Source organism: Ictalurus punctatus, chromosome 16 (genome assembly GCF_001660625.3).
Source record: "Ictalurus punctatus breed USDA103 chromosome 16, Coco_2.0, whole genome shotgun sequence".
Taxonomy (NCBI): domain Eukaryota; kingdom Metazoa; phylum Chordata; class Actinopteri; order Siluriformes; family Ictaluridae; genus Ictalurus; species Ictalurus punctatus.
The window spans coordinates 21,710,489-21,735,073 of NC_030431.2; the positions used below are offsets into that span (position 1 = coordinate 21,710,489).

The following is a 24,585-nucleotide window of genomic DNA, read 5'->3' on the forward strand; positions in this document are numbered from 1 at the left end:
AGTTGGTTATATGACTGTAGGTCATTCCCTTCAAATCCTATTTAAGTTAGAACCGTGTTTAACAATGTCGTATGTAACTTTAGAGACGGTCCCTTAATTTCCACATATCTGGGAATACTGAACGACGAACGTCCAACCAACTTTATTCCAGTACCCCTCAGGCCCGTTATATAAACAGTGTAGGCAGAAATACAGCCTCAGAACCCGGATGAGACGTCAGCATCTGATTTGTCCAGAGCTCCACGGAAACGGACTACAAATAGCGCGTTTAGTCGTAACCTCTATTCATTTTCGGGGGGAAGTGCGTTTAAAAGATGTGTTTACGGCACCGTGTTTAATTTTTAATCCACGAGCGAACAGAATCTGAGTTAGAGGTTTAACAGAGCGGTTTAATTGAGCTGGTGCGCTACCGGAAGTGTTTGACTGTTTACTCTCCTTTTTGTCCAAGCGGTGTATCCGTAGGAGCGAGTGCGCGAGCCTGGTAGGATCTGCTGGTTTATAATGTTCCGTTAATGTGTCATACTGTAGATTGTTTTGTACACCGTTGACATTGAAATCAAATCGTGTGTTTTAATACTGTTTCTGTTTTAACGTGAACGTTCTAAATTATTCACACTCCTTCATACTGAAGGGATGACCTTTAATTTAATAATGTATCCTATAGATTTAACACACAGCTGGAATGATCTGAATTAAATGTCCGAGTCGTTGTGAGAGATCTTTTCCGGTGGATTATAGTCTGATTTTGCTACCAAATATATAACTGCAACTGAATAACTGATCAAAGAGAATAATAATAAAAATAGTAATAATAGCCACGCCCATTTTACATGGCTATAGTCTGTGTAGCTGGGTTGTTGTTGTTGTTGTTGTTGTTTTTCCACTTAAATATGAATATCTCTGTAATGATCCTCTTACATGATTTAAAATGTTGCCATAGGTTTCCTACAAATATTAGTTTCTTATGTAATAAACCTGCAATTTGACCTACAGTATATATCGGAGTCATCTTCTGATTATTATGACATTATTATCAGTGCAGTGAGTCAGAATAAACATGTGATATGACAGCATTGATCTTTATCAGATACAGATGGTGGTGCAAACAGTGAAGTCATTTCAAGGGGATTTTACACCAGAATGACAGGATCTATGGTAAAGGTTAAGTTTAGACACACTCATTCTTTATTTGTATGCATTTATTTCCACATTTTAGAATAATAATAATAAGGTCATCAAAACTCTGGAAGAACACAACTGGTACAATGGGAATTATGTTGTGATTAAAAAAATAAAATAAATAAATAAAATAAATAAAATATAATGTAGCATTTTAGCATTTTCAAAGTAGACACTCTTTTTTTGCCTTAGAATTTCCAGAAATGTGTTCTTGGCGTTTTCTCAACTGATTTCTTGAGGAATTTCCCTGCGATGCTTTTTAAACAGTAATAAAGGAGTTCACACCGACGCTGGACACTTATCGGCTGCTTTTTGGAACATTTCGCTCCGAGTAGTCCGTTTGGGGGAAAAAAAAAAAATCTGTAAATAAAATGTTAGTTTTCTAATGAAAGAAATGAATGTGTTTGCACGATTATATTTTTGTCTACAACACCGATTTCAAACATTTAATCATACACTTTCAGATCAAAAAGGTTTTTAACATCATGCGAAACATTTCAGTCGAGTGTCCACAAACTTTTGACTGGTAGTATGTATGTATGTATATCTATCTATCTATCTATCTATCTATCTATTGATATATGGATGGATCAATAGATATAGATGGATGATAGATAGATAGAGAGCGAGAGAGGTAATTAATTTTTTAGACTATTAACAGCACTGCCAAAAGTGGGAGAGAAAGAAAATGTGTGAATGAAAGACAAGGAAGAGAGACAGAGGGGAAAAAATCTACTTCTGGTAGATTGTTGAAGTGGTGATCCTTGGACACCACGGATTTAAAAATAAATAAATAAATAAATAAATAATTTTTTTAGCTAATATTACCCACAAGTCCTTTTGCAAGGGAGGAGGAATTTTGTGACGGAACTTTGTTTTGCCGAATTCAACCTACATTCATGGCGGATGTGTGTAACGTAGGTGATGAGTCTTCAGTATTTAAGTGTAAGAACTTAAATATTAAGCACTAAACATAAATATAAAGAAAAATTCATCAAGGGAATGGTACATTAAATTATATGGTATAAATTATATAAGGAATAATGAATGAAGAAAAGCTGTTTGTTTTCGGTGACAGTGTGCATAACTAGGCAACAGCATTCTCTTCTGTTACATGACGTTAGTATTTCTCAGTACTTACATACTCTTTAGCTATACTCTCAAAAGTATGTACTTTTTCTTCACAAAAAGAGTACACGCGTCTTATTATCTGTCTAATAAACTCTTAGCTTTCTGATTTTGCTGAATCTCTCTCTTTCTCTCTCTCTCTCTCTCTCTCTCTCTCGCTCCCTCTCCTTTACTCTAAGCATGTGAGACGTGCTGAGGGTGGACGGTAGACAAGTAGGCCGTCCTATCCTCATGTCCTTGACCAATTTAGTATGATATAAAGTGTCTCATTATAAACTCTGATTACACTGTGGTTTAATGCCGATTGAATGATTAACATTTAAAATGATAATTAATTGGTAAATGTATTTTTTTTTAAAAAGCACCCGGACCACATAAAGCAAGCTGCACAGTAGTGAACATGAAGGATGATGTGTGTGTAACGCGTGTAAATTTGGTGTCAGGGACAGACAGGAAGGAGGATGGACACACAGCCTGAGCCGTATACACCGGTGCGGTGGCACTGGTTCTATAAGCAGATGGCGGACGGCAGAGACTCATGGAAACCGTTCAGTACCGAAGACTCACAGACACTGGAGGATGCTCACACACACGGTCTGTGAGCACATTTATAATACAGTCTCATGGTGTATGATGTGTTGTAGTGCGCGTTCATTTGATAGATTGATTTATTGTGTGTGTGTGTGTGTGTGTGTGTGTGTGTGATTTAAGGGGTTACTGTGTCTAACTTGTTACAGTATTTCAATACACATCAACACACTAATACACTCTACCACAAGTACAGACACACAACAACACTCTCTAATTAATACACACTAATATACTCCACTAGACTCTAAAACACTAACATACTCTAACACACACACACACACACACGCACACTAACACAATAACACAATATTGTAATACACTCTATCACACTAATACACATAAACACACTAATACACACTCTGACATATTCATTTAAACACCGATACATGCCAACACACACTAATACACACAAATGCACTACACACCAATACACTCTAATACAGTCCCCTCCAAAAGTATTGGAACAGCAAGACCAATTCAATTTTTTTGCTGTACATTGAAGACATTTAGGTTTGAGATCAAAAGATGAATATGCGTTGCGCGATCAGACTCTTTTACTTCCTTATATTTACATCTAGATATGTTAAACAACTCAGAACATGGCACTTTTTGCTTGAGCCCACCCATTTAGGTGGGCTCAGGTAGGTTCTTGCTGCCCAGGTGTTCCATGTTAAATTGTTAAAAGTATTTATAGCTCTGAATGTCTAGAGGTCAAGATTAACCTTCACTAAAGTGATGTAAAGGCCAAAGTATTGAGAAAGAAAGGATTTGCTCAAAATCCAAAACATAGATCATCTGTGAAACATGGTGGAGGTAGCGTCGTGGCTTGGGCTTGTGTGGCTGCTTCTGGAATGAGCTCACTAATCTTTATTGATGATGTAACTCATGATGGTAGCAGCAGAATGAATTTAGAAGTTTACAGAAACATTCTGTCTGCCAGTTTACAGAGAAATGCATCCAATCTATAGTAATTGGAAGGAATTTAATCATGCAGCAAGACAGTGACCCAAAATGCACTGCCCCAACACAACAAAGGACTTCATTGGGGGGAAAAGTGGAAGGTTTTAGACTGGCCAAGACCAGACCTTAACCCAGCTGAGCAGCATTTCACCTCCTGAAGAGGAGACTGAAGGGATAAACCAAACGAATCAAACAACAACTGAAAGAAGCTGCAATATAGCGCTTTTCTAGACACTTAGTGCTTTACATAATATTGAGGGGGGGGGGGGGGGGGGGGGGGGGGGGGGTTTGGGGGTGAATCTCCTCCACCACCAATAGTGTGTAGGATCCTCCTGGATGATGCGACACAAGCCATAGTGCGCCAGAACGCCCACCACACACCAGCTATAAGTGTAGAGGAGAGAGTGATGTAGCCAATTCAGGGATGGGGATGATTAGGGGGCCATGATAGATAAGGGTCAGTGGGGGAATATCGCCAGGGCTCCGGGGTTATACCCCTACTCTTTTACGAATAGTGTCCTGGGATTTTTAATGACCACAGAGAGTCAGGACCTCAGTTTAACGTCTCATCCAAAAGAGGGTGCTGTTTTTACAATATAGTGTCCTCCTCACTTTACTGGGGCACTAGGCTACACACAAACCACAGGGTGAGCACCCCCTCCTGGTCTCACTAATAAGACTTCCATCAGCAACCTCAGTTTTCCCCAGGAGGTCTCCCATCCAGGTACTGGCCAGGCTCAACCCTGCTTAGTAGGAAACCAGGCGAGAACTGCAGGGAGATATGGAGATATGGGTCTGGTAATTTTATGATGTCAGTGGCTCACCAGCTTGATGCACTTATTACGAGCAAGGGATATGCAACCAAATATTAAGCGTTATTTACTTTAAGACTGTCTGTTCCAATACTTTTGCTCACTTAAAAATGGGGTGGTCTGCCACCAAAGGTACCATGTTCTAAGTTGTTTAACACATCATAAATAATCAAATATCAGGAAATGAGAGCTGAAATTCTGATCTATCTTCTCATTCATCTTTTGATCTCAAACCCAAATGGCCTTCAGTGTAAAGCAAAAACAAAAGAATTGGCCTTGCTGTTCCAATACATTTAGAGGGGACTGTATACACACATGCACACAGACATAAACCCTAACATATTATAGCACACTCTAATACATGCCAACACCTTAAGACACTCCAACTAACACATGCTAACATGTTTGATCCATTGACTCATTACTGTTACACTCTACTACAACATGTAGGTGGTGATGATGAGGTAGTGGTGGCCACAGAGGGCAGACGTTACGATGTGAGATTAAAGGAGCGACGTCGGTATGCTGTTTATTGGGATCAGGCTCCCTCTGAAGTGCGCAGATGTTCCTGGTTTCACAAAGGCAGCAAAGAGATGTACTTCACTCCCTACACCGAGGAGATCAGTGACCTGCTGGAGGTCAGAGTCTTTTCCTTTATTCAAGTTGCTCCTGTGGATTAGGCATATGCCTAACACCAAATTTCTTCATTAAGTAGCAGAAGGGCAGATATATCTTCTACAAGTCTTTATATGGGGGGGAAGTCAGACATTTTTAAAAATGTATGCGTCTTTCTTAGAGAAGGAACATCCCATGATAACCCTTTGGAATTACCTGTATTTCTGCACGAATGACTTCTAAAATTTGGTCTGAGTTTCATCCAAATAGACAAACACATGCCTTCTAAATGAATGAATCAATTTGATTAAAGACATTTGATTAACAATCCACAGTCCGAATAAACGTATGTCCACTGGTGTAATTAATAACGTCACCAAACACTTTGTGTAACTGCTGATCCGATTTGCAAACACGTTAGGAAAAATGTATACACCATACATCTAATGCTACCCCCATCATGCTTGAGAGTTTTTGGGTTGGGCAGCGATCCCGGTAAGTTCAGAAACATTTGTAACTGGAACTGTCTCTTTCCAGATAAACATTTTCTTTAATGCGCTGATTAACAGTTCTATATAAACAGTTGTTTAAATAGGTAGTGAATATAATGTCATGATGATATCACACATCTTAAATTTTTTTATATCAGTTATATTAAACATAATGGGTTATCAAAAACATTCATAAAAGTTTTTGGGAAGAAATGAATAAGCTCTTTTTGCATCTCTTTGGCATCTGCATTTGTCTTTTTTTCTTTTTACTGATGTACTGGAGCTGCAGATCTGTTTAACTTGATCATTTTCTTTCCTTTGACTTTTGGTATTTTTCCCCCAAATGGCTCCATTTCATTCGCTTTATTTTTGTGCTTCCTTAAATGTATTTTAATTTGACTTCTGTGTGGTATATGTTAAAGTGTCTTTAACTGTATGTTAAATGGATGAATAAAATGCGCTATAGAAGTAAAAAAACAACATGCTCGGTGTTCAACAGGAGGCCTTCATGATCTCTGTGTCCCTCAACGAGTGGAAAAGAAATTTCGAGCTGCCAACAGGGGAAACGGTCATCCTTCACAACCCGAAGGTATTCTCCACAATCTGCTGCATAAGGCACAGTGCCCTCTACGGGGCCAAACGCGTATGACACGCTGCAGGCGTTTGTTTTTCAGTGTTTCCACTCAGAATGGCGTTTAAATGAAAAACCCAATTGAGTTTGTTATCTGTGTGTTTTCACCAGCTGATAATAGAGCACCAGTACGTTTCCTTGGAACGTCCTCCGTCTCCGAGTGAAAGAACACAAACCAGAACACTAAAGAGAGGCGTGGAGAATATTTCTGTGGAAATCCCTCAGGGTGAGTGCACAACAACTCAGATACAGCCATCCTATATTATAGGATGCCATAATATATTCAATATTGAACATATTGAGTAATAAATGGCTTGATGTGGTGTTACTGCCATAAAAAACACGAGTCAACAGCAAAAGGAACAGAAAACAAAAATCCCGATTCTGTGAATAGTCAAATCAGAAACGCCCCCAACCTTACACACCCAGCCTCTTGGTCTCATTCTCATTTGCATACTGGATTTTGATGCATCATTGCCTGTTAAAAAACAAAACAAAAACAACAGAAAACGAGTTAGCTTGTTCAAGTCAATTAAATTTTATTTGTATAGCGCTTTTAACAATGGACATTGTCTCAAAGCAGCTTTACAGAAACATATAAACACAGGATAGAGATTTTAAGTGTGTGAATTTATCCCTATTGAGTGAACCGGTGGTGAGGAAAAACTCCCTAAGATGATATGAAGAAGAAACCTTGAGAGGAACCAGACTCAGAAGGGAACCCGTCCTCTTTAGCTTGTCTCACTAACATATATGTTTCTTAAAAGAATTGAAAACATGAAATGACTTCACGGACAATTTTTTACACTTTGATAAATCGCAAGCCTAAGCTTGTTTCCTCATATGGTGTGTGTGTGTGTTGTGCAGGAGAACCGGACGCTGTGGATCACCTGGTGTTCATGGTTCATGGCATTGGGCCGGCGTGTGATCTACGTTTAAGAGGAATTGTGCAGTGCGGTGAGATTCCACATACAGGCGCACACTTTACACACTCCAAACAGCGATTCTCTTTCAATATTCTTCTTCCAGTTTCATGAATGAAAATTCAGATTTGAATCCTTTGACATGGTTGAATGGGTTTTTGGTCTGTGCTGCTTTGACAGAGACTTAGTCACGTGGTCACTTGGAGAATCAGAAGTTTGGCCTTTTATTGATGGTCTTCAATCGAAGAGCTCAGTGCTGAAATAAATGCATGTTTTTTGTGAATACATAAAACAGTGGTGAAAAAATGTATATAAATAAAAGTGGTAGATGAAATGGAATTATTTTACATGTAATCAACAGGCACAATTTACTGTAACGGTATTATTACGGCAGTTATTGAGGTTTGCGTCCTCTCTCTTTTCAGTAAATGAGTTTCGCAGCGCTGCTCTCGCTCTCACCAAAAGTCATTTCAGCTCCGGTGATGACGAAAAAGCTGTGGGTCGAGTGGAGTTTCTGCCTGTTAACTGGCACAGAGTTCTACATGGAGAAACCACAGGGGTCGACAGGTTAAATATGTGATTTAAATATTTTGGTTAAGTATGGATTACAGAATACTTAATGCACAGTACTAACAAAGTCAGTAACATGGATTAGGTCTTAAGAGGCAACAATAATTAGTTATATGCTTTTATAATTTACAAAAACAATCACGATCTTAACATCGTTAGACTGAATAAAGCACTTATTTGCAGAGATATGGAGCGGATCACTTTGCCTAGCATCAGCGGCCTGCGCCAGTTCGCCAATGACACAGTGTTGGACCTGTTCTTCTACAACAGCGCCACCTACTGTCAGACCATTGTAGACACAGTAGCCTCCGAGATCAACTACCTATACAACGTCTTTCTCCAAAGAAACCCACAGTTCACTGGAGCCGTGTCAGTGGCAGGACACAGCCTGGGTCTGTAAACCCACTTCACACCGCTGTATTACACAACCACTTTACACAACCTGGGTTTGTAAAGCATATAAAGCAACCTTATACTACTTTACACAACCTGGGTCTGTAAACCAACATTATACAGCTATATTACACAACCATTTTACACAGCATGGGTCTGTAAACCAATATTATACAGCTGTATTACACAACCACTTTACACAGCCTGGGTCTGTAAAGCAACCTTATAATACTTTACACATTCTGGGTCTGTAAACCCACTTTACACAGCTGTATTACACAAGCACTTTACACAGCCTGGGTTTGTAAAGCATGTAAAGCAACCTTATACTACTTTACACAACCTGAGTCTGTAAACCAACATTATATAGCTGTATTACACAACCACTTTACACAGCCTGGGTTTGTAAACCCACTTTACACCGCTGTATTACACAACCACTTTACACAGCCTGGGTTTGTAAAGCAAGCTTGTACTACTTTACACAACCTGGGTCTGTAAACCCACTTTACACAGCTGTATTACACAAGCACTTTACACAGCCTGGGTTTGTAAAGCATGTAAAGCAACCTTATACTACTTTACAGAACCTGAGTCTGTAAACCAACATTATATAGCTGTATTACACAACCACTTTACACAGCCTGGGTTTGTAAAGCAACCTTATAATACTTTACACATTCTGGGTCTGTAAACCCACTTTACACAGCTGTATTACACAAGCACTTTACACAGCCTGGGTTTGTAAAGCATGTAAAGCAACCTTATACTACTTTACACAACCTGAGTCTGTAAACCAACATTATATAGCTGTATTACACAACCACATTACACAGCCTGGGTTTGTAAACCCACTTTACACCGCTTTTTTACACAACTACTTTACACAACCACTTTACACAGCCTGAGTCTGTAAAGCAACCTTATACAACTTTACACAACCTTTACACAGCCCAGATCTGTGGATGACAGTAAAATGATAAAAGTATACGTATAACATGATAACAGTAAAACGTTACCGCTAGTTAAGTTTGGTATACACTGCAGCGATTAATCTCGAAACAAAACTTCTTTTCCTCTTAGGTTCATTAATCCTCTTTGACCTCCTGACCAATCAGAAGACAGGAGCAGAAAGCACCAATGCAGAACAGGTTTGTGAGATAGCTCATTTATGTCCTCATGATGACATTTACGAAGTGAGCGTTAGCATCAGTAGATGGATGAGTGTGTTTTAAAATTGTGCTGTATTCGAGTTTCTTACATTTGAATACTTTTATTACCATGAGCGCAATGAACGTTTTAAAATTGGGACTGACAGAACTGAGGACTAAAATCAGCTTTGTGTGAATTTTTGTTTGTAATTCAGAATGGACAGTATGATGAACACCTGGGCTCTTCCTCTGTGTCAGACTGCACTTCCTGTGAGAGTCTAGAAGAGGCACTAATGAGCATCGGCGTGGAGGAACATCTCAGAATCCTACAGAGGGAACAATTGGACATGGAGTCTCTGGTGGGGTTCCCCCCCCCCCCCCCCCTTTACGCTTACACACCTGAGTCCAAAAGAATTGTTTTTATTCCATCAGTTATCAAACTCTAATTTTTCAAACTACTCTCCGTCATTATTTCCGAATATAAAAGTCAAACGCAGATGTGTTTTGAAGGTGCATTAGGTAAAATGAGTCTTTTAATTTTTTTCTTCAAGATTAGATCTCTAACAAATCTCAAACCTCAAAACCGCCATGAGGATCTCTGGTGGCTATAAAATGACTGACAGGAGGTGCATCCATATACAGTACGAACAAGCACTGAAAGTCACTTTTTCTAAGGCCATGGCTTAATGCCTTGTTTTTAACATATTTTACATAATTGTCCAGGTTATTTGTACAAGTAAGGACTAAAAAAAAACTACTATTGCACCTTTAATCTACCGGAAGTAGTAGTGAAAGAGATAGAGGTATAATAATGAATTTGGTATTAACTCTCTCTGTGTGTGTGTGTGGAGTGTATGTTTATTACCATCTAAACAAAATATGTGCTGATAACAGGAGATCCGGGTCGATTTAATATATTCTAAATACAGGATCTGCCTAATATATTGCTTATTGATTCAAATTGTCCCAGATGCTGTGCTCTGAGAGCGACCTGAGAGATCTAGGAATCCCGCTTGGCCCTTGCAAGAAGATTCTGAACTATGTGAAGAAATGGAAGGTATTAAATGCTGTGCTTTTGAGATATTACAGTCTTCCTGTTTCATTACCTTGGCTGTTAAATGAAAGCGTGCTCAGTTTCTCGTTTGGATTTAAAAACGGAAAAATCTAGACCTAAAAAAAATATCAAGTACTTATAATGGAGGATCAAAAATGACCAATTATTTTAGGAGCGGCACAACACTGGATCAAATATGTAACTGGTATATTTTGTGAATTATAGATTATATGTTACAGCCTGCTTTAAAGGAAAGGTTCAGGCACAAATAAAGTGTACACAGTGTCCTCATTTATCCCAAATGTAGTCAGGTAGCCAAGACATGTTTAATGTCCAACATTTGCTTAATTAGTTTTGCACTGGTGTGATGAGGCTAATCCAGCTAACTAACAAGTCTTTTTTATTATTTATTTATTTGTTTATTTATTTTTTACATAAATATGTGCATCAGACCTCCTCAGGCTCTTCAGTGAATCCACACAGACTTGATGATGTGGTAACTTTCTACAATTTATAACCATGAACCTGAGCCTGTATCTAAACACAGTAACGTTATGGGGCAGCCATCTTGGGCAGGCTTTTTCCTTAGCGCAATTTGATATCATTTTGGAGCAAGATGCCAAGACAAAGAGACGGTTCATTCACAACACATCATCTTAGTTATACCCCACACTAGCCTTCTATGTGAATGGAAAATGCTAATGTGCCCCTGCTCCCAAAGACCGAAAATATAAATACAGTATACGCGTTACTGTACCTGCTATTTAATACAGTCGTTTCTTTTGTAATTCTGTTTTGTAGATTATGTAAATTACTGTATATAATGTCATCAGAAGTGGGTGCACAAAGATTTGAGCACACCTTTAGGAAAACACATGCTTTCACCACCCCGAATGACAGCATGCCCGCAAAATGTATTATTTCTCTTATACTACAGCAATTTAACAATGATATCCTACTTTTTATGTTATATTTTGGGGCACGTGGCTTAGTGGTCAGCAAGTTTGTGTCACACCTCGGGGTTGGGGGTTCAGTTCCCGCTTCCGCCCTGTGTGCACGGAGCTTGCATGTCTCCCTGTGCTTCAGGGGTTTCCTCCAGGTACTCTGGTTTCCTCTAACAGACCAAAGACATGTATTGTAGACTGATTGGCATTTCTGTTTCCTGTAGTGTATGATTGTGCCCTGTGATTGGTTGGCACCCCGTCCAGGGTGTTATTTAGAATAACACCCTATTTAGAATTATTATTTAGAAAAGAGCGACACAACGTATTTTGACATATTTATAGTTACATTTAATGTTGTGGGATGTCTGCGAGACTTACTTCCTGTTATCGTTTTGAGTTACGACTTTACCTCTAACTGAAAGCATAAATGTCTCCATACAGAAAGGCTCACTGTCAACAAATACACACGTTTTTAGAATTTGTTTTTGTGGCATGTCTGTCATACAAGTGTCTGTGTAAGTTCAGACTATATAAATGATAACATATTAGAACGAGCTCATTAATAAAAACCTTGATGCTGGAACTATTGTCAGAGCTGCTGTTATAGAAAATTAATCGACACTTTCTGCCCAATCAGAATTGAGAATTCAACGATGCAGTGATATAAGCAGACTTCTTACAATTAAAGCTAATTAAACTGAAAATGATTGATAGTACAAATATTAATACATATATGAATAAAGATTATAATAATTAGAACACTTTTCCTACAAAATAAATTGTTTAACAGTCACTCTGGTGAGAATTATATCCGACTTCCTGTCAGACAGCGTGGCGCTGCAGAGTGTTTGTCTGGAAGTTAGCGCTGATATAAGTCCATTGTCTTGGAGTGAGGTGTTTTTTGTCCTGACCCTGATTTTCCCCTCACTGATCCAGCACAGATCTGTGTCCCACACCGGAAACCATCCCTCTCATACGGAAGAGAGAAATTCTCCTGAAATTCAGAGTCTCATTCGAGAGAGTCGGCCGAAAACCAGCGCCATTGACTACCAGCACTTTGATGTGGGGATCGGACAGGTACTAACGTTATATTTGGTATAGTAGAACGTAAAGAAAAGGTTAATGTAGAGATAATGGCGGAACTTAAAAAGGGAGAGGATGATCCTTATAATTGGCCTATTAACGTTAATTCGATTACAGAAATGAATGAAAACGGCACATTATTCTTGTCTGATTCATTTGTTTAATGTTCAGGTACACACTCTCACACAAAGGATTTACATAGCGAGCCAGATGAATAATACTTTGATATGACACTAGATACCAAACCCAGTCCAACGCCCTTTGTGTTATAAATGAACCTGTTTTTTTCCCCCTTTCCTGCAGGTATCTATTAATTACCCACAGCTCAGCTTCCACCCCCGGGCCTTCTTTGCCTTCGGCTCTCCTATTGGAATGTTCCTGACCGTCCGAGGCCTGAAGAGGATTGACCCCAACTACAGCTTCCCCACCTGCAGCAGCTTCTACAACATCTTCCATCCTGTGCGTCTGCTTTACTAAAACCACAGTTATTCAACTCGGACCACTTTCTTTATCACTAATAATACTGTAAATAGTGTACAGGAGATCGAGTAATGGCTTGATGGATAAAAGCAAGTTTCAAATTTCACTTCGAATCAAATCTTCAGTTCATTCAGGGATTTATTTATTTTTTTTGCATCACTAAAAATAGAAAAAAAATCATCAATAACTACTAATATACAACTATGTAAAAAGGAATTTGTCACATTTGTGCCACATAACTTTTTTTTTTAATTAATTTATTATTATTTATTAAGGGTTTTTTTTTTTTTACTTCATTCAAATTCCTTTTACATTTGAAACATAACTATTAACTATATACAGTATGTTATATGGACATTTTGACACACTAAGGGGGAAATTGTGTTTTATTTTTGGCTGTGCTGTTTCTTTAATAAACAGGTTGTTTAGCTGAATCAGATGCTAAAACATGCGTATCATTTTGTGTAGTTTGATCCGGTGGCGTACAGGATCGAGCCCATGATTTTGCCTCCAGATATGGAGGTAGCACCCATGCTGATGCCCCATCACAAGGGCAGGAAGAGGATGCACCTGGGTAAATTCTGCTACTTTATTAGCTAACGGTCTTTTAATCGTATGAGTTTGTGCGTGAGTTTTCATGTGAGTGTGGTTGCTGCTTCAGTTCGAGAGCGAGTTCAAGTATAAGTGGTGTGAGTACAGTATGTGTGTAAGTTGGAGTACAAGTGCACTGTGAGTGTGAGAGTATAAGTTTGAGTGAGTGCTAGTGTGCTAGTGTGAGTGCTAGTGTGAGTGCTAGTGTGAGTGCTAGTGTGAGTGCTAGTGTGAGTGTGAGAGTGCTAGTGTGAGTGTGAGAGTGTAAGTTTGAGTGTGAGAGTGTAAGTTTGAGTGTGAGACTGTAAGTTTGAGTGTAAGTTTGAGTGTGAGAGTGTGCGTGCTAGTGTGAGAGTGTGCGTGCTAGTGTGAGAGTGTGCGTGCTAGTGTGAGAGTGTGCGTGCTAGTGTGAGAGTGTGCGTGCTAGTGTGAGAGTGTGCGTGCTAGTGTGAGAGTGTGCGTGCTAGTGTGAGAGTGTGCGTGCTAGTGTGAGAGTGTAAGTTTGAGTGTGCGTGCTAGTGTGAGAGTGTGCGTGCTAGTGTGAGAGTGTGCGTGCTAGTGTGAGAGTGTGCGTGCTAGTGTGAGAGTGTGCGTGCTAGTGTGAGAGTGTGCGTGCTAGTGTGAGAGTGTGCGTGCTAGTGTGAGAGTGTAAGTTTGAGTGTGAGAGTGCGCGTGCTAGTGTGAGAGTGCGCGTGCTAGTGTGAGAGTGCGCGTGCTAGTGTGAGAGTGCGCGTGCTAGTGTGAGAGTGCGCGTGCTAGTGTGAGAGTGTGCGTGCTAGTGTGAGAGTGTAAGTTTGAGTGTGAGAGTGTAAGTTTGAGTGTGAGACTGTAAGTTTGAGTGTAAGTTTGAGTGTGAGAGTGTGCGTGCTAGTGTGAGAGTGTGCGTGCTAGTGTGAGAGTGTGCGTGCTAGTGTGAGAGTGTGCGTGCTAGTGTGAGAGTGTGCGTGCTAGTGTGAGAGTGTAAGTTTGAGTGTGAGAGTGCGCGTGCTAGTGTGAGAGTGCGCGTGCTAGTGTGAGAGTGCGCGTGCTAGTGTGAGAGTGCGCGTGCTAGTGTGAGAGTGCGCGTGCTAGTGTGAGAGTGCGCGTGCTAGTGTGAGAGTGCGCGTGCTAGTGTGAGAGTGTAAGTTTGAGAGTGTGAGTGTGTAAGTTTGAGTGTGAGAGTTTGAGTGAGTGTTAGTGTGAGAGTGTAAGTTTGAGTGTGAGTGTGAGAGTGTAAGTTTGAGTGTGAGTGCTAGTGTGAGTTTGTGAGTGAGAGTGCAGTGTGTTAGTGTGAGAGTATAAGTTTGAGTGAGTGCTAGAGTGCGAGTATAAGTATGAGTGCGAGTGCAGTGTGTTAGTGTGAGTTTCAATGTAAGTTAGAGTGTGAGTACAGTGCGAGTTTCTGAGAGTGCAAATGTTCGCGTTAATGCGAGTTTGAGCGAGTGTGTGTGTTTGCAAGTATAAGTTTGAGAGCGACTTACATTGTAAATTTGAATGTGCCGTGTTCTGTACAGAGCTGAAGGAAGGTCTGACACGCGTCGGTTCAGACCTGCTGGGGTCTTTACGGACAGTCTGGCAGAGTTTCTCCCAACTTCCTGCTCCGGCGCTGGCTGGGGGAAATGACACGTCTACAGCAGTGTGCACAGTCGAGGAAATGGAAAGTGAGTCATTAAATTCCACACTGTGTAACTGCTGTGTGTGTGTGTGTGTGTGTGTGTGTGTGTGTGTGTGTGTGTGTGTGTGTGTGTGTGTGTGTCTTGGATGACATTTGCCTTGGGTTGGGTTGGTATTGCCGTATGCTTGGGATTTAGAAAGATGCTATGAAAAACACACTACGTGTTATTACTACTATAATTAAATTCAAAATAAGAAAATAACCAAGCAAGGTCCTGTCTAAAAAATGATGCTCCTCCAACCCCAAATGTACTTAACCATCAACGACATGTTTAGTGTCTGAAGTTTGCTCCTTTTAATGTGCACTACAGCTAAAAGTCTACCACTTTAGCCTTGTGCACACTGCTTAAATCATCACATACTGCTGCTTTAAACATCAGGCATCACATACTGCTGCTTTAATCATCAGGCATCACATACTGCTGCTTTAATAAGCCATGTTTCCATTTCCATCAGCCTCACCACTGGAACAGGAGGAGAAAAAAATGATCCAGGTGGGGAAGCTGAACGGTGGCCGGCGTATCGATTATGTTCTTCAAGAGAAACCGATCGAAAGCTTTAACGAATATCTGTTCGCCATTCAGAGTCACCTGTGCTACTGGTGAGAGAACCGGGAAACACACACACACACACACACACACACACACACACACACACACACAACATCCATCAAATTCAATTTAAAATACATTGTATTCTAATGGTCCACCCCAAAATGACCGTTCTTGTACATCACAGCTTCCTATTTTCCAATATTTAAACGCGGTGTTAGGGTTATACATTTCAACTCATATTGTCCTTGTTCAGATCATTATGAAGGTCAAAAACATACATAAATTCCTTTTTTTCTTTTGCAGGGAGTCGGAGGACACAGCTCTGCTGGTTCTCAAGGAGATCTACAAGAATGGTGATTGCAAATCTCCTCAGCAGTAGAGAACCCATCCCATGGGGTTGTCTGTGATTAATATTGTTATGTGTGATGATAACTTTTTACACAGCCAAAACTAAGCAACGCTTATTCTCCATGTTCAAGTTTACATATGTAACCTTTTAAAGGTGCAGTTTGTAATTACACAGGCCTATAATAATTACTGATTTTCACACATGCCTGTGATTTGTAATATTGCCATACACTGACTAGTTTCTTCATTAGATAGATAGATGATGATGTACTTTATTGCAGGCTTCTGTTGACATTTTTTTTGGCCCAGAATTGGCTCCGCCCCCAGTCGTTACATAACTGCTCAACCTTGCCTTTTTAATTTTTTTAAAAAAAGGCAACCCACAAGGCATATGTAGTTTGAAGACGTTTGTGTGTATTAAACCAGAGTTAGCCTAGCAAGTAGCAGAGGGCACAAAAAAATTACAAACTGCTCCTTTAAACTAGCAATACACTACTTTTCAATTCTCAAGGACCAGGTGCTATAGGCTTTCCGCCCTACCTGTATGAGAGTCAGATGACAATAAGCGCACAAATTATTTAATTAAGTAGCAGTGATTTAGAGACATACAGGACTGCATTTCAACATAAAGGCCAAGTTTGATTACTTGTGGTTACCTCAGATTTGTGCCACGTTCACAGCGAGGCCAGTAATCTGCTGACAGGAGGAGAGGAGTGCGAAATGGGGACGAAGTGGATTTGAGATGCCTTTAGTGCGTAGAACTGGTCATTTCTTGTTTTCGACATTCAATACCTCACGCTTGCTAATCAAGTGAAAACGCTGTTGCTAGGCAACTGGAAATCATGGATTGGAAGCATAAGCTAGCTAATGGCTAGCTAACTAAACAAAAAGAAAGAAAGAAAAGGCACTTAGCACTGACCACTTATCAAATTTCAATTGACTCCTCTGTACTAAGACATGTTTTTGTAATAATATAATATTGTAATAATTGTAACAGCAAACTGCATAAAAATATTTGTATTATTTCTAGATTGAAAAAAAAAAATTCTGTAAAAGTTTAAACCAACTGGCTAATACAGAAAGAAAAGGCTCATTTGTAATGTGACTTGACATGACTTGATGGCATGCTAGCATTACACTCACTAGCTTGCAGAGTGTATCCTTAACTGGCTGGTTAAGAATGAAACAGTTCTTTGTGCTAAATATTTCCACACTGAAAGATTTTTGTAATGGCCCTGTTCTAAATCTGTTTATGTTAAGAAAATGTCTAAATGCTAAATATTAGGATCATGTAATCTTTTTTTTCTTCTTCTTCTTCAAACTATTGTAGTTAGCTGTATGACTAACTGCTAGCTGTATGGCTAGTTTTAAGTCTTGAGGCATCTCAGAATCTCACCTTGTTTCAGAATCCTCTACAACATGAGAACAGATTTGCCAGTAAAACAATATATTCAGTGAACCTAGCCTGTGGCTCCATTCCAAACGCTATAATTAACATTTATAACCTTATTTTCGGTCATGTGTAACACTCTCTGAGCCAGTTTCAAGCAGTAGATCTAAAGTATAGCATTAAGTTTCACAGACAGTTTATACCATAATCAGTATTTCAGTCTCAGGTTGGAGACTGTGGCTACTACCAAAAGCATGCTGACTGAATAGTACACCACTGTAGGAATGGTTTATTTAGCACACAGTGGTTCTCCTGGGACTTTGTGCACTGCCTGTTTTAGTGTTTTCCTTGTTTTAACAAACTTTTTATTACTTCATTAAGGCCTTAACTGTTGTTTGAAGTGACTCTGGTGTACAGTATGTCTATACTTGTTTAATGTTCGCTAAGTTGAACACTTACCATACACTTTAATAGGAACAGCCGTACACCTCAAACACCTATGCTAATTCAAATAATCACTCTTTAAAGCCATGGTGAGCAGAAAAGCATCTCAGCATGCACAAAACATCAAACCTTGAAGTGGATGGGCTACAGCAGCAGAAGAGCACACTGGGTTCCTGTCCTTTCGGACAAGAACAGGCACAGACTCACCAAATCTGGACAGTTAAAGGTTATAATGTGTACTTTGATGTGAACATTAACTGAAGCTCCTGTATCTGTACACCAATTTATTTATGCATTGAGCTGCTGCCACATGATTGGCTGACTAGATAACTGCATGAATATTCACGTGTACAGTTGTTCCTAATAAAGTGGACAGTGAGTGCACATCGATAGATTTTATTTCACATGAATGTACTTAAAACATTCTCCATTTACCTCGACAGAAAGTAAGGACGCTGTGTCAGCGTGTCTTTAAAGAAGAAAAATCGAGTTGACACGAGATTAATACGTGAGGTGGTGGAAGGGGGCGGGGTTTCCAGGGAGTCAGTTAATATCAGAGAGTTCAAAATTGCTAATCATTTAGGATTCATTACCAACCACTATGTGGTCATTATGCAACAACTTTTCATTACATTTATATATGTTAGCCCACTTAGGTATCCATCTTGACATCATTTTTTTTTGTGCCAATTTTTGCAGAATTAGAGTTAATTGTAAACTTTTACACTGCAATTATATACGTAACTATTCAAGGAATATGATTCTCTCAGTATTTAGACACCACTAGAAATTAGATGTACTTCAAATAATGCACTATATGGTAAGCAGGAAACAAATTCAGGCACATAAAAGGTATTTTGTGCTGTAACACATCTGATTCAGTTAATCAGTTCATCAGTTCATGCCTTCATTATGTAAAACGTGTTCATTAGAGAGCAGAAGAAGTGAAACCGGATGAGCAATTTCATTGGAATATTTTAACTTATTTCATATTTAACCAGTGTTTTAAAACTTTTCCATTTCTTCAAAGGATTGCAGTTGACATATTAATGTTTTGTAATAAATATAATAAATATTTTAATGTCTCAATGTATTATAATAAATACTTTATACACCTACAGTTTCTCCAATACTTCCTGTCAGTATGCTACACATGTATAGTGTTTTTTTGCTAGTGTTGTAGTACTTGAGAATGGTCTTTGTATTGAGACTGGTCTTGAGAGCACAAATCGATGGTCTCGGTTTTTTTCATAAACTCAGGTGAAATTTTGGCCAGTCTTATCTTGGTCTCAGCCTATGAAGACTCAGATATTTTTTCAGTGCCACCCAAGACCATAACGTCATTTCCATGAACAAGTACTTTGTAATGTTCCCATTACAGTACAAAATGTAAATGTCTGTCTCTGCATGTGGACTTCTTTAGTGCCTATAAATGTCAAGTGCCTATGACTATGTGGGCAGTGGTAGCCCATTGATTAAGATGTTGGACTATTGAGCGGAAGGTTGTAAATTCAAATCCCAGCACTACCAATCTTCCACTGCTGGGCCCTTGAGCAATGCCCTTAACCCACAGATGCTCAATTAGATAGATGCAGTTCGCTCTGGATAAGGATTTCTGCTAAAATGCCATGAATGTAAATGTTTCAGTATACTTCATCTTCTTACGTTCAAAATAATATAGCACAAGTAGTTGTAACGCACAGCTGGATTTGGTTTCAGAAAGTTTTATAAGCCTGAACAAATTCAAGTTTTTACTGCATTTTATTTACCTGCTGTGTGAAGATACAACAACCAGCAAAGGAACACATCTGAGCATCTGGTCTCGGTCTTGACATGGACTCGGCCATGTGTGGTGTTGCCTTTCTGTCATACTCGGACTTGACTCGGACTCAGTTGGCTATGTTCAGTCAAGACCAAGACCATAGCCAATTGAGTCCGAGTCAACTTAGTCTGAGTCAATAAGACTAAGTTGATAATAATTTGCAAAAACTAGTGTTTGCCAACACTAGTTTTACATAATGTTTATACACTTATTTCAACGATAAGCCATTATAACTAGCTTTTAATGTATTTTTAAAGATGTTTTTCTTGCCATTGACTTTAAATTGTGCTTTATGTGTTTAAAACAACTTTTTGCAGGCAACTTGTTTTCAAATACGTCGTAAAAAAAAAAACTACATTTCCCATACACCATAGCAACCATTAGCTTGAGGCTTCGCTAATTAACTAGCAGGAATGCTCGCCATGGTGTAGTTTAACGGTGTTTAACCGTTGTTAAACAATTAATTGCAGGACGTTGTTACTGTTATACTCTGGAAAATACTGAAAACGTTATATTCCGCAAAGTTTTTCATGGTTTACAAATGTTTTATTTTACTTAGCTAGCCACTTAGCTATCCACTTAGCTAGCTTGCGAATTGGTGTACGGCCACAATGCCCGGATGAGGCGGTGAGCTCTGATTGGTTGAAACTACTACTACTGCTGCTGCATTGATGAAACGTGTATATATAGTTTTAACCAATCATAGCTCAACCAATTAGAGCTCACCGCCTCTATCCGGGCATTGTGGCCGTACATACATACATACATACATATATATATATATATATATAATATTATATTTTGTGTGTGTGTTTGTGTGTGTGTGTGTGTGTATTTACATATGTGTATATGTATTTTTTTCTGAAAATATATAAATACTTGATGGGTGAGAAATAAATAAGTAAAACACACAAGCTAATCAAAGAACATTTCGGATCATGAATTGAATTAGATGTGTGTGTAACAGAAAATAAATCCGCAGTATTCATTCATTCCATAGGGGGAAAAAAGTTAGTCAACTGAACACACACCAGTGATGGCGCAGTTACACACTGAGTTTAAAACCCTCCTTTTCCTTTCCCCATCTACTCTCCTACTGAACTCACTGAAACTTACTCACTCACTGAACCCGAAGCCGGACGTTTAAGGCATTTAACAGCAGGAATAAAGACTTTTATTTGTTTATTTTTTGGGGGACAAATCCACAAACAGGACATCTTGTGTCCAAACGCCGGGTGAGTAAACAAAACTCTAACAGATGTTCACAGTGTAGCTTAGTGTAGTTAGTGGACATATTCCGTTATCTATCACACTTTTATGTTATGTTTTATGTGCATGTTAGTCTAACAGTTGAAATAGTCTGGAAAAGCTGAAACGGTACTAGATTAGGAGGTTAGGACCGTGATACCGGTACCAAATGTATAACGATTTCTGATCTCATAACAAGATTTATCATCTTAGCAACTCAGTTTTTATTTATATTAAATTAAATTATACTAATATAAAAAAGTCTACACATCCCTATTTAAATGGTAGGTTTCTGTGATCAAAACAAAACAAACAAACAAACAAACAAAAAAACCCCAAGATAAATCATGTCAGAATATTTTCCACACTCAGTGTGAAATTACAAGGTATAAAAGGTGAGTGAAAAACAATTAGAAACATTTTAGGAAAAAATAAACAAGGTATAATAAGCTGGTTGCATAAGTGTGCACATTTTTTTATATGTAAATAATTGGGGGTGTGGCTGTGTTCAGAATGAACCAATCAAATTCAAGTGCATGTTCAAAAGTAATTATCATACAGCTCTCTTCAATGAAATTATTCTGATTAACCCCAGATAGACCAGCTGTTTCTGTAGGATTTTCTTCACATTCTCAAACATCTTCCAACTGAAAAAAATATTGCATGGAAGAGTGGTTTCTGAGGGCAAGGGTGTACTTACTTTTCCCATAGAAAATTTATATTGATATCAATCAATATTGATATTTCTGTTAAATAAATGATTGAAAAAAGCAAATTGTTTCAGAGATGATCAAATGTGTGCTTGTCCAAATATGTCAAAAAAGCTAACAATTTCCATGGGGTGTAAAAAGCGCACATCACTAAAAGAAGACATACCCACAGTGAAGCATGGTGGTGGAAGCATCATGTATTAGGGCTGCTTTTCTTTAGGGAGATCTGTGGCTCCCTATCAAGGTGGAGGGAATCATAAATAGCTACAAATACCAGTCAGTTTTAGTGCAGAACCTTCAGGTGTCTGAAGAGGAAAAGAAATTTCACCTCTCAGTACAACATTTACAGTGTTTGGCGGATGCCCTTATCCAGCGTGACTTACATTTATACAACTGAGGATTTAGGGCTTTGGCCAAGGGCCCAACAATGGTAGATTGACAGTGTTGGGGCTTGAACTCCTGACCAGTAACCCAGAGCCTTTAACCACTGAGCCACCACTGCCCAACAATGGCCACACGTCCAAATCAACAAAGGAATGACTTAACCAAAAGAAGATCAATGTTTTTGAATGGCCTAGCCAGAGCCCAGACCTGAATCCAACTAAAAAGGGGTGACCTGAAGCGAGCTGTGTACAAGAGATGCCCTTACAATTTGATGGATCTAGAATGTCTTTGGAAGAAAGAGTGGGAAAATATTGAAAGTCAAGATGATAGATGCTGATAGACTCTTACCCCAAATGACTGAGTGGTGTAATAAAATCAAAAGCTGCTTCAACAAAGTATTAGTTTAGGGGTGTGCACACTTATGCAACTAGCTAATTGTAAGTTTTTTCCTTTTCTTCTTTTCCCTATAAAATGTTCTGTTAAATACCCAGGTATTAGGTTGATATAAGCTGCTGGTTTTAACCTAATTTCAGTTTTAAACACCAAATGCATTTTCCAGCTTGTTCAAAAGTAGGCTCCATAAAGATAATCCATGAGAAGGTTACTAAACACCCTACATCAGGGTTGCCAGGTGTGCAATATTTCTGTGCAATCGGAATTTTTAGTTGCGTGTTGGTTACTTTGTATACGTTCGATTAAGTATATTTATATATGAATTCATAGACCAGTGACCGTAAAGACATGAAAGTACTAAATGTGTTAGAACTAGTATTGAACTTTCGATCTTCTGTGCAACGCTTTACTAGATTATGTATTTGCATGAAGTTCAGTCCTCCCCTGCCCTGATTTATGAACGCTGTGTTCGCTGGTTCGTATGTAATCGATGGAGTCCTAAAATGCTTTTACCTTCTGAGGAGAAATTAGCCTGAGGCAGAGCCGCGTGGGAACGGTTTCGGTTGTATAAACTTACAGCAACTCAGACACAGGGTTTACATCATGTTCTTTTTTTAGTTGAGAGGAAATTCCCAGTACAGCGGGCGATGTGCCGATATCCAGTTATATGTACAATATACGACAATATTCAAGATATTGTTATTGTGGGAAGACTGACAGAAAGGTGCTTTATTTTGCGCACGTGTCGGCGCGTTCTTCTTGAAGAGGGAAGTTTCTTTACTGTCGAGAGGCGAGAGTTCAGCGAATGTGCATGTAAAAACAATTAATAGTAATAACATTGTGGACAGATGTGTTGCTGTGACTGAGCCATGAATAAATTAAGCGAGCTAACATCACGCAACCTGACATGTGGTGTGCAAACATTGTACACCATTGTACACTTACAAATAAACCTTGATAAGAGGTTAAGTAATTATTGTTATGTCACATGTCCTACTCCTACTCTTCTACTTTATTCAGACTTTATTTGATTAACGCAGTGTCTGTCTAGTAACTTTGGCTGAGTGAATAAACTGGATGGATTTAGACTTTCTTTTTAACTTAAAACGGTACTGCAAAATTAAAATGAAAGCTAAAACCAGGAGTAGGCCTTGACTCTCTATATTCTACTCGAGTAAGGTTTAGTAAGACATGTGTTAGTAAATTTCCATAGGCTTAGGGACAACACATTAATTTGGATACAAATTGTTATTTTGTTGAAAGATCTTATTTTTCTCATTTAGTACTGCCCTTCAGAAGCTACATAAGATATTAACGCGTTTCCCAGAAGGCAAAATAACAACTTACACTTATCATCCTGTTCAAAAGTTTACACACCCCTTGCCTCTTAATGTGTCGTGTTGCCTTCTTGAGCATCAGTGAATGCTCGCACCTTTTGTAATAGTTGTGCATAGTACCTAAATTGTCCTCAGATGGATCTCAACATCATATAGCCGCTGTTGGAAAATGGTTAAATATGGAGAATGTGCTGGAAAAGTAAAGAATGTGCAGGACCTGGAGGATTTTTCTGAAGAACAGTGGGCGGCTTAACTGCTCAGGACAGACAAGGGACTCGTGAACAACTCTCACAAAACATAAAATCATCATGTTGTTAATCATCCAGGTAACGACACACAGTATTAAGAATCAAGGGTATGTAAACTTTTGAACTGGTTCATTTGTGTAAATTCAGCTATTATTGTGTCTTGTGGACTATATGTAAACATCTGTTATGAAATAACTTATTCAGGGCAGGATTAAATAAAAAAAACTAAATGCAATTTTTATGATCCTTTAATTATTATTATTATTATTATTATTATTATTATTATTATTATTATTATTATTATTTTTACATGATTAAAATTTTACAGATTCTGAACTGTAGAAGATGTGTTTAAATGATAAACAAGTCGCACGTCATATAGCCTTATCAAACCCTCAGTCCTGGCTCGTTTTTGGGATTTCATTGGTTAATACTAATAAGTCTTGACTCTCATTTTC

The 24,585-nt window shown here is 38.8% G+C and overlaps 2 protein-coding genes across 6 annotated transcripts in view; both read left to right on the top strand.

Moving 5' to 3' along the window:
• Window positions 1-188: 188 nt before the first annotated feature.
• ddhd2 (DDHD domain containing 2) lies at window positions 189-19,105 on the top strand. 4 transcript variants are annotated; one of them, XM_017488698.3, is made up of 19 exons: window positions 189-481; window positions 1,088-1,155; window positions 2,751-2,901; window positions 5,121-5,308; window positions 6,276-6,365; window positions 6,519-6,633; window positions 7,275-7,364; window positions 7,756-7,897; window positions 8,084-8,292; window positions 9,377-9,444; window positions 9,660-9,803; window positions 10,415-10,501; window positions 12,379-12,519; window positions 12,829-12,984; window positions 13,474-13,579; window positions 15,090-15,236; window positions 15,706-15,850; window positions 16,107-16,156; window positions 18,070-19,105. In XM_017488698.3, exons 2-19 carry the CDS (start codon window positions 1,141-1,143, stop codon window positions 18,117-18,119), a joined length of 2,094 nt encoding a protein of 697 aa, XP_017344187.2. In that variant the 5' UTR covers window positions 189-481; window positions 1,088-1,140; the 3' UTR covers window positions 18,120-19,105. The 4 variants fall into 4 exon arrangements, with proteins under 4 accessions (XP_017344187.2, XP_017344188.2, XP_047016807.1 ...); XM_017488699.3 differs by having other exon boundaries at window positions 1,094-1,155; XM_047160851.2 differs by lacking the exon at window positions 1,088-1,155 and having other exon boundaries at window positions 2,670-2,901.
• A 1,764-nt stretch (window positions 19,106-20,869) lies between these two features.
• The window catches only part of tacc1 (transforming, acidic coiled-coil containing protein 1), a 52,588-nt gene continuing 48,872 nt past the window's right edge, over window positions 20,870-24,585 (top strand). The window contains exon 1 of one of the 2 annotated variants that reach the window (XM_047160850.2): window positions 20,870-21,042. The gene's annotated coding sequence lies outside the window, so the exon portion shown is untranslated. The remainder of the gene's footprint in view (window positions 21,043-24,585) is intronic. The other variant, XM_047160848.2, reaches the window with a different exon arrangement.

Excerpts from the sequence above, each read along its gene's own strand:
- ddhd2 (XM_017488698.3), top strand. Across the intron at positions 6,634-7,274 it reads TTCTGTGGAAATCCCTCAGG|GAGAACCGGACGCTGTGGAT; the intron begins GTGAGTGCACAA and ends TGTGTTGTGCAG. Across the intron at positions 9,445-9,659 it reads AAAGCACCAATGCAGAACAG|AATGGACAGTATGATGAACA; the intron begins GTTTGTGAGATA and ends TTTGTAATTCAG.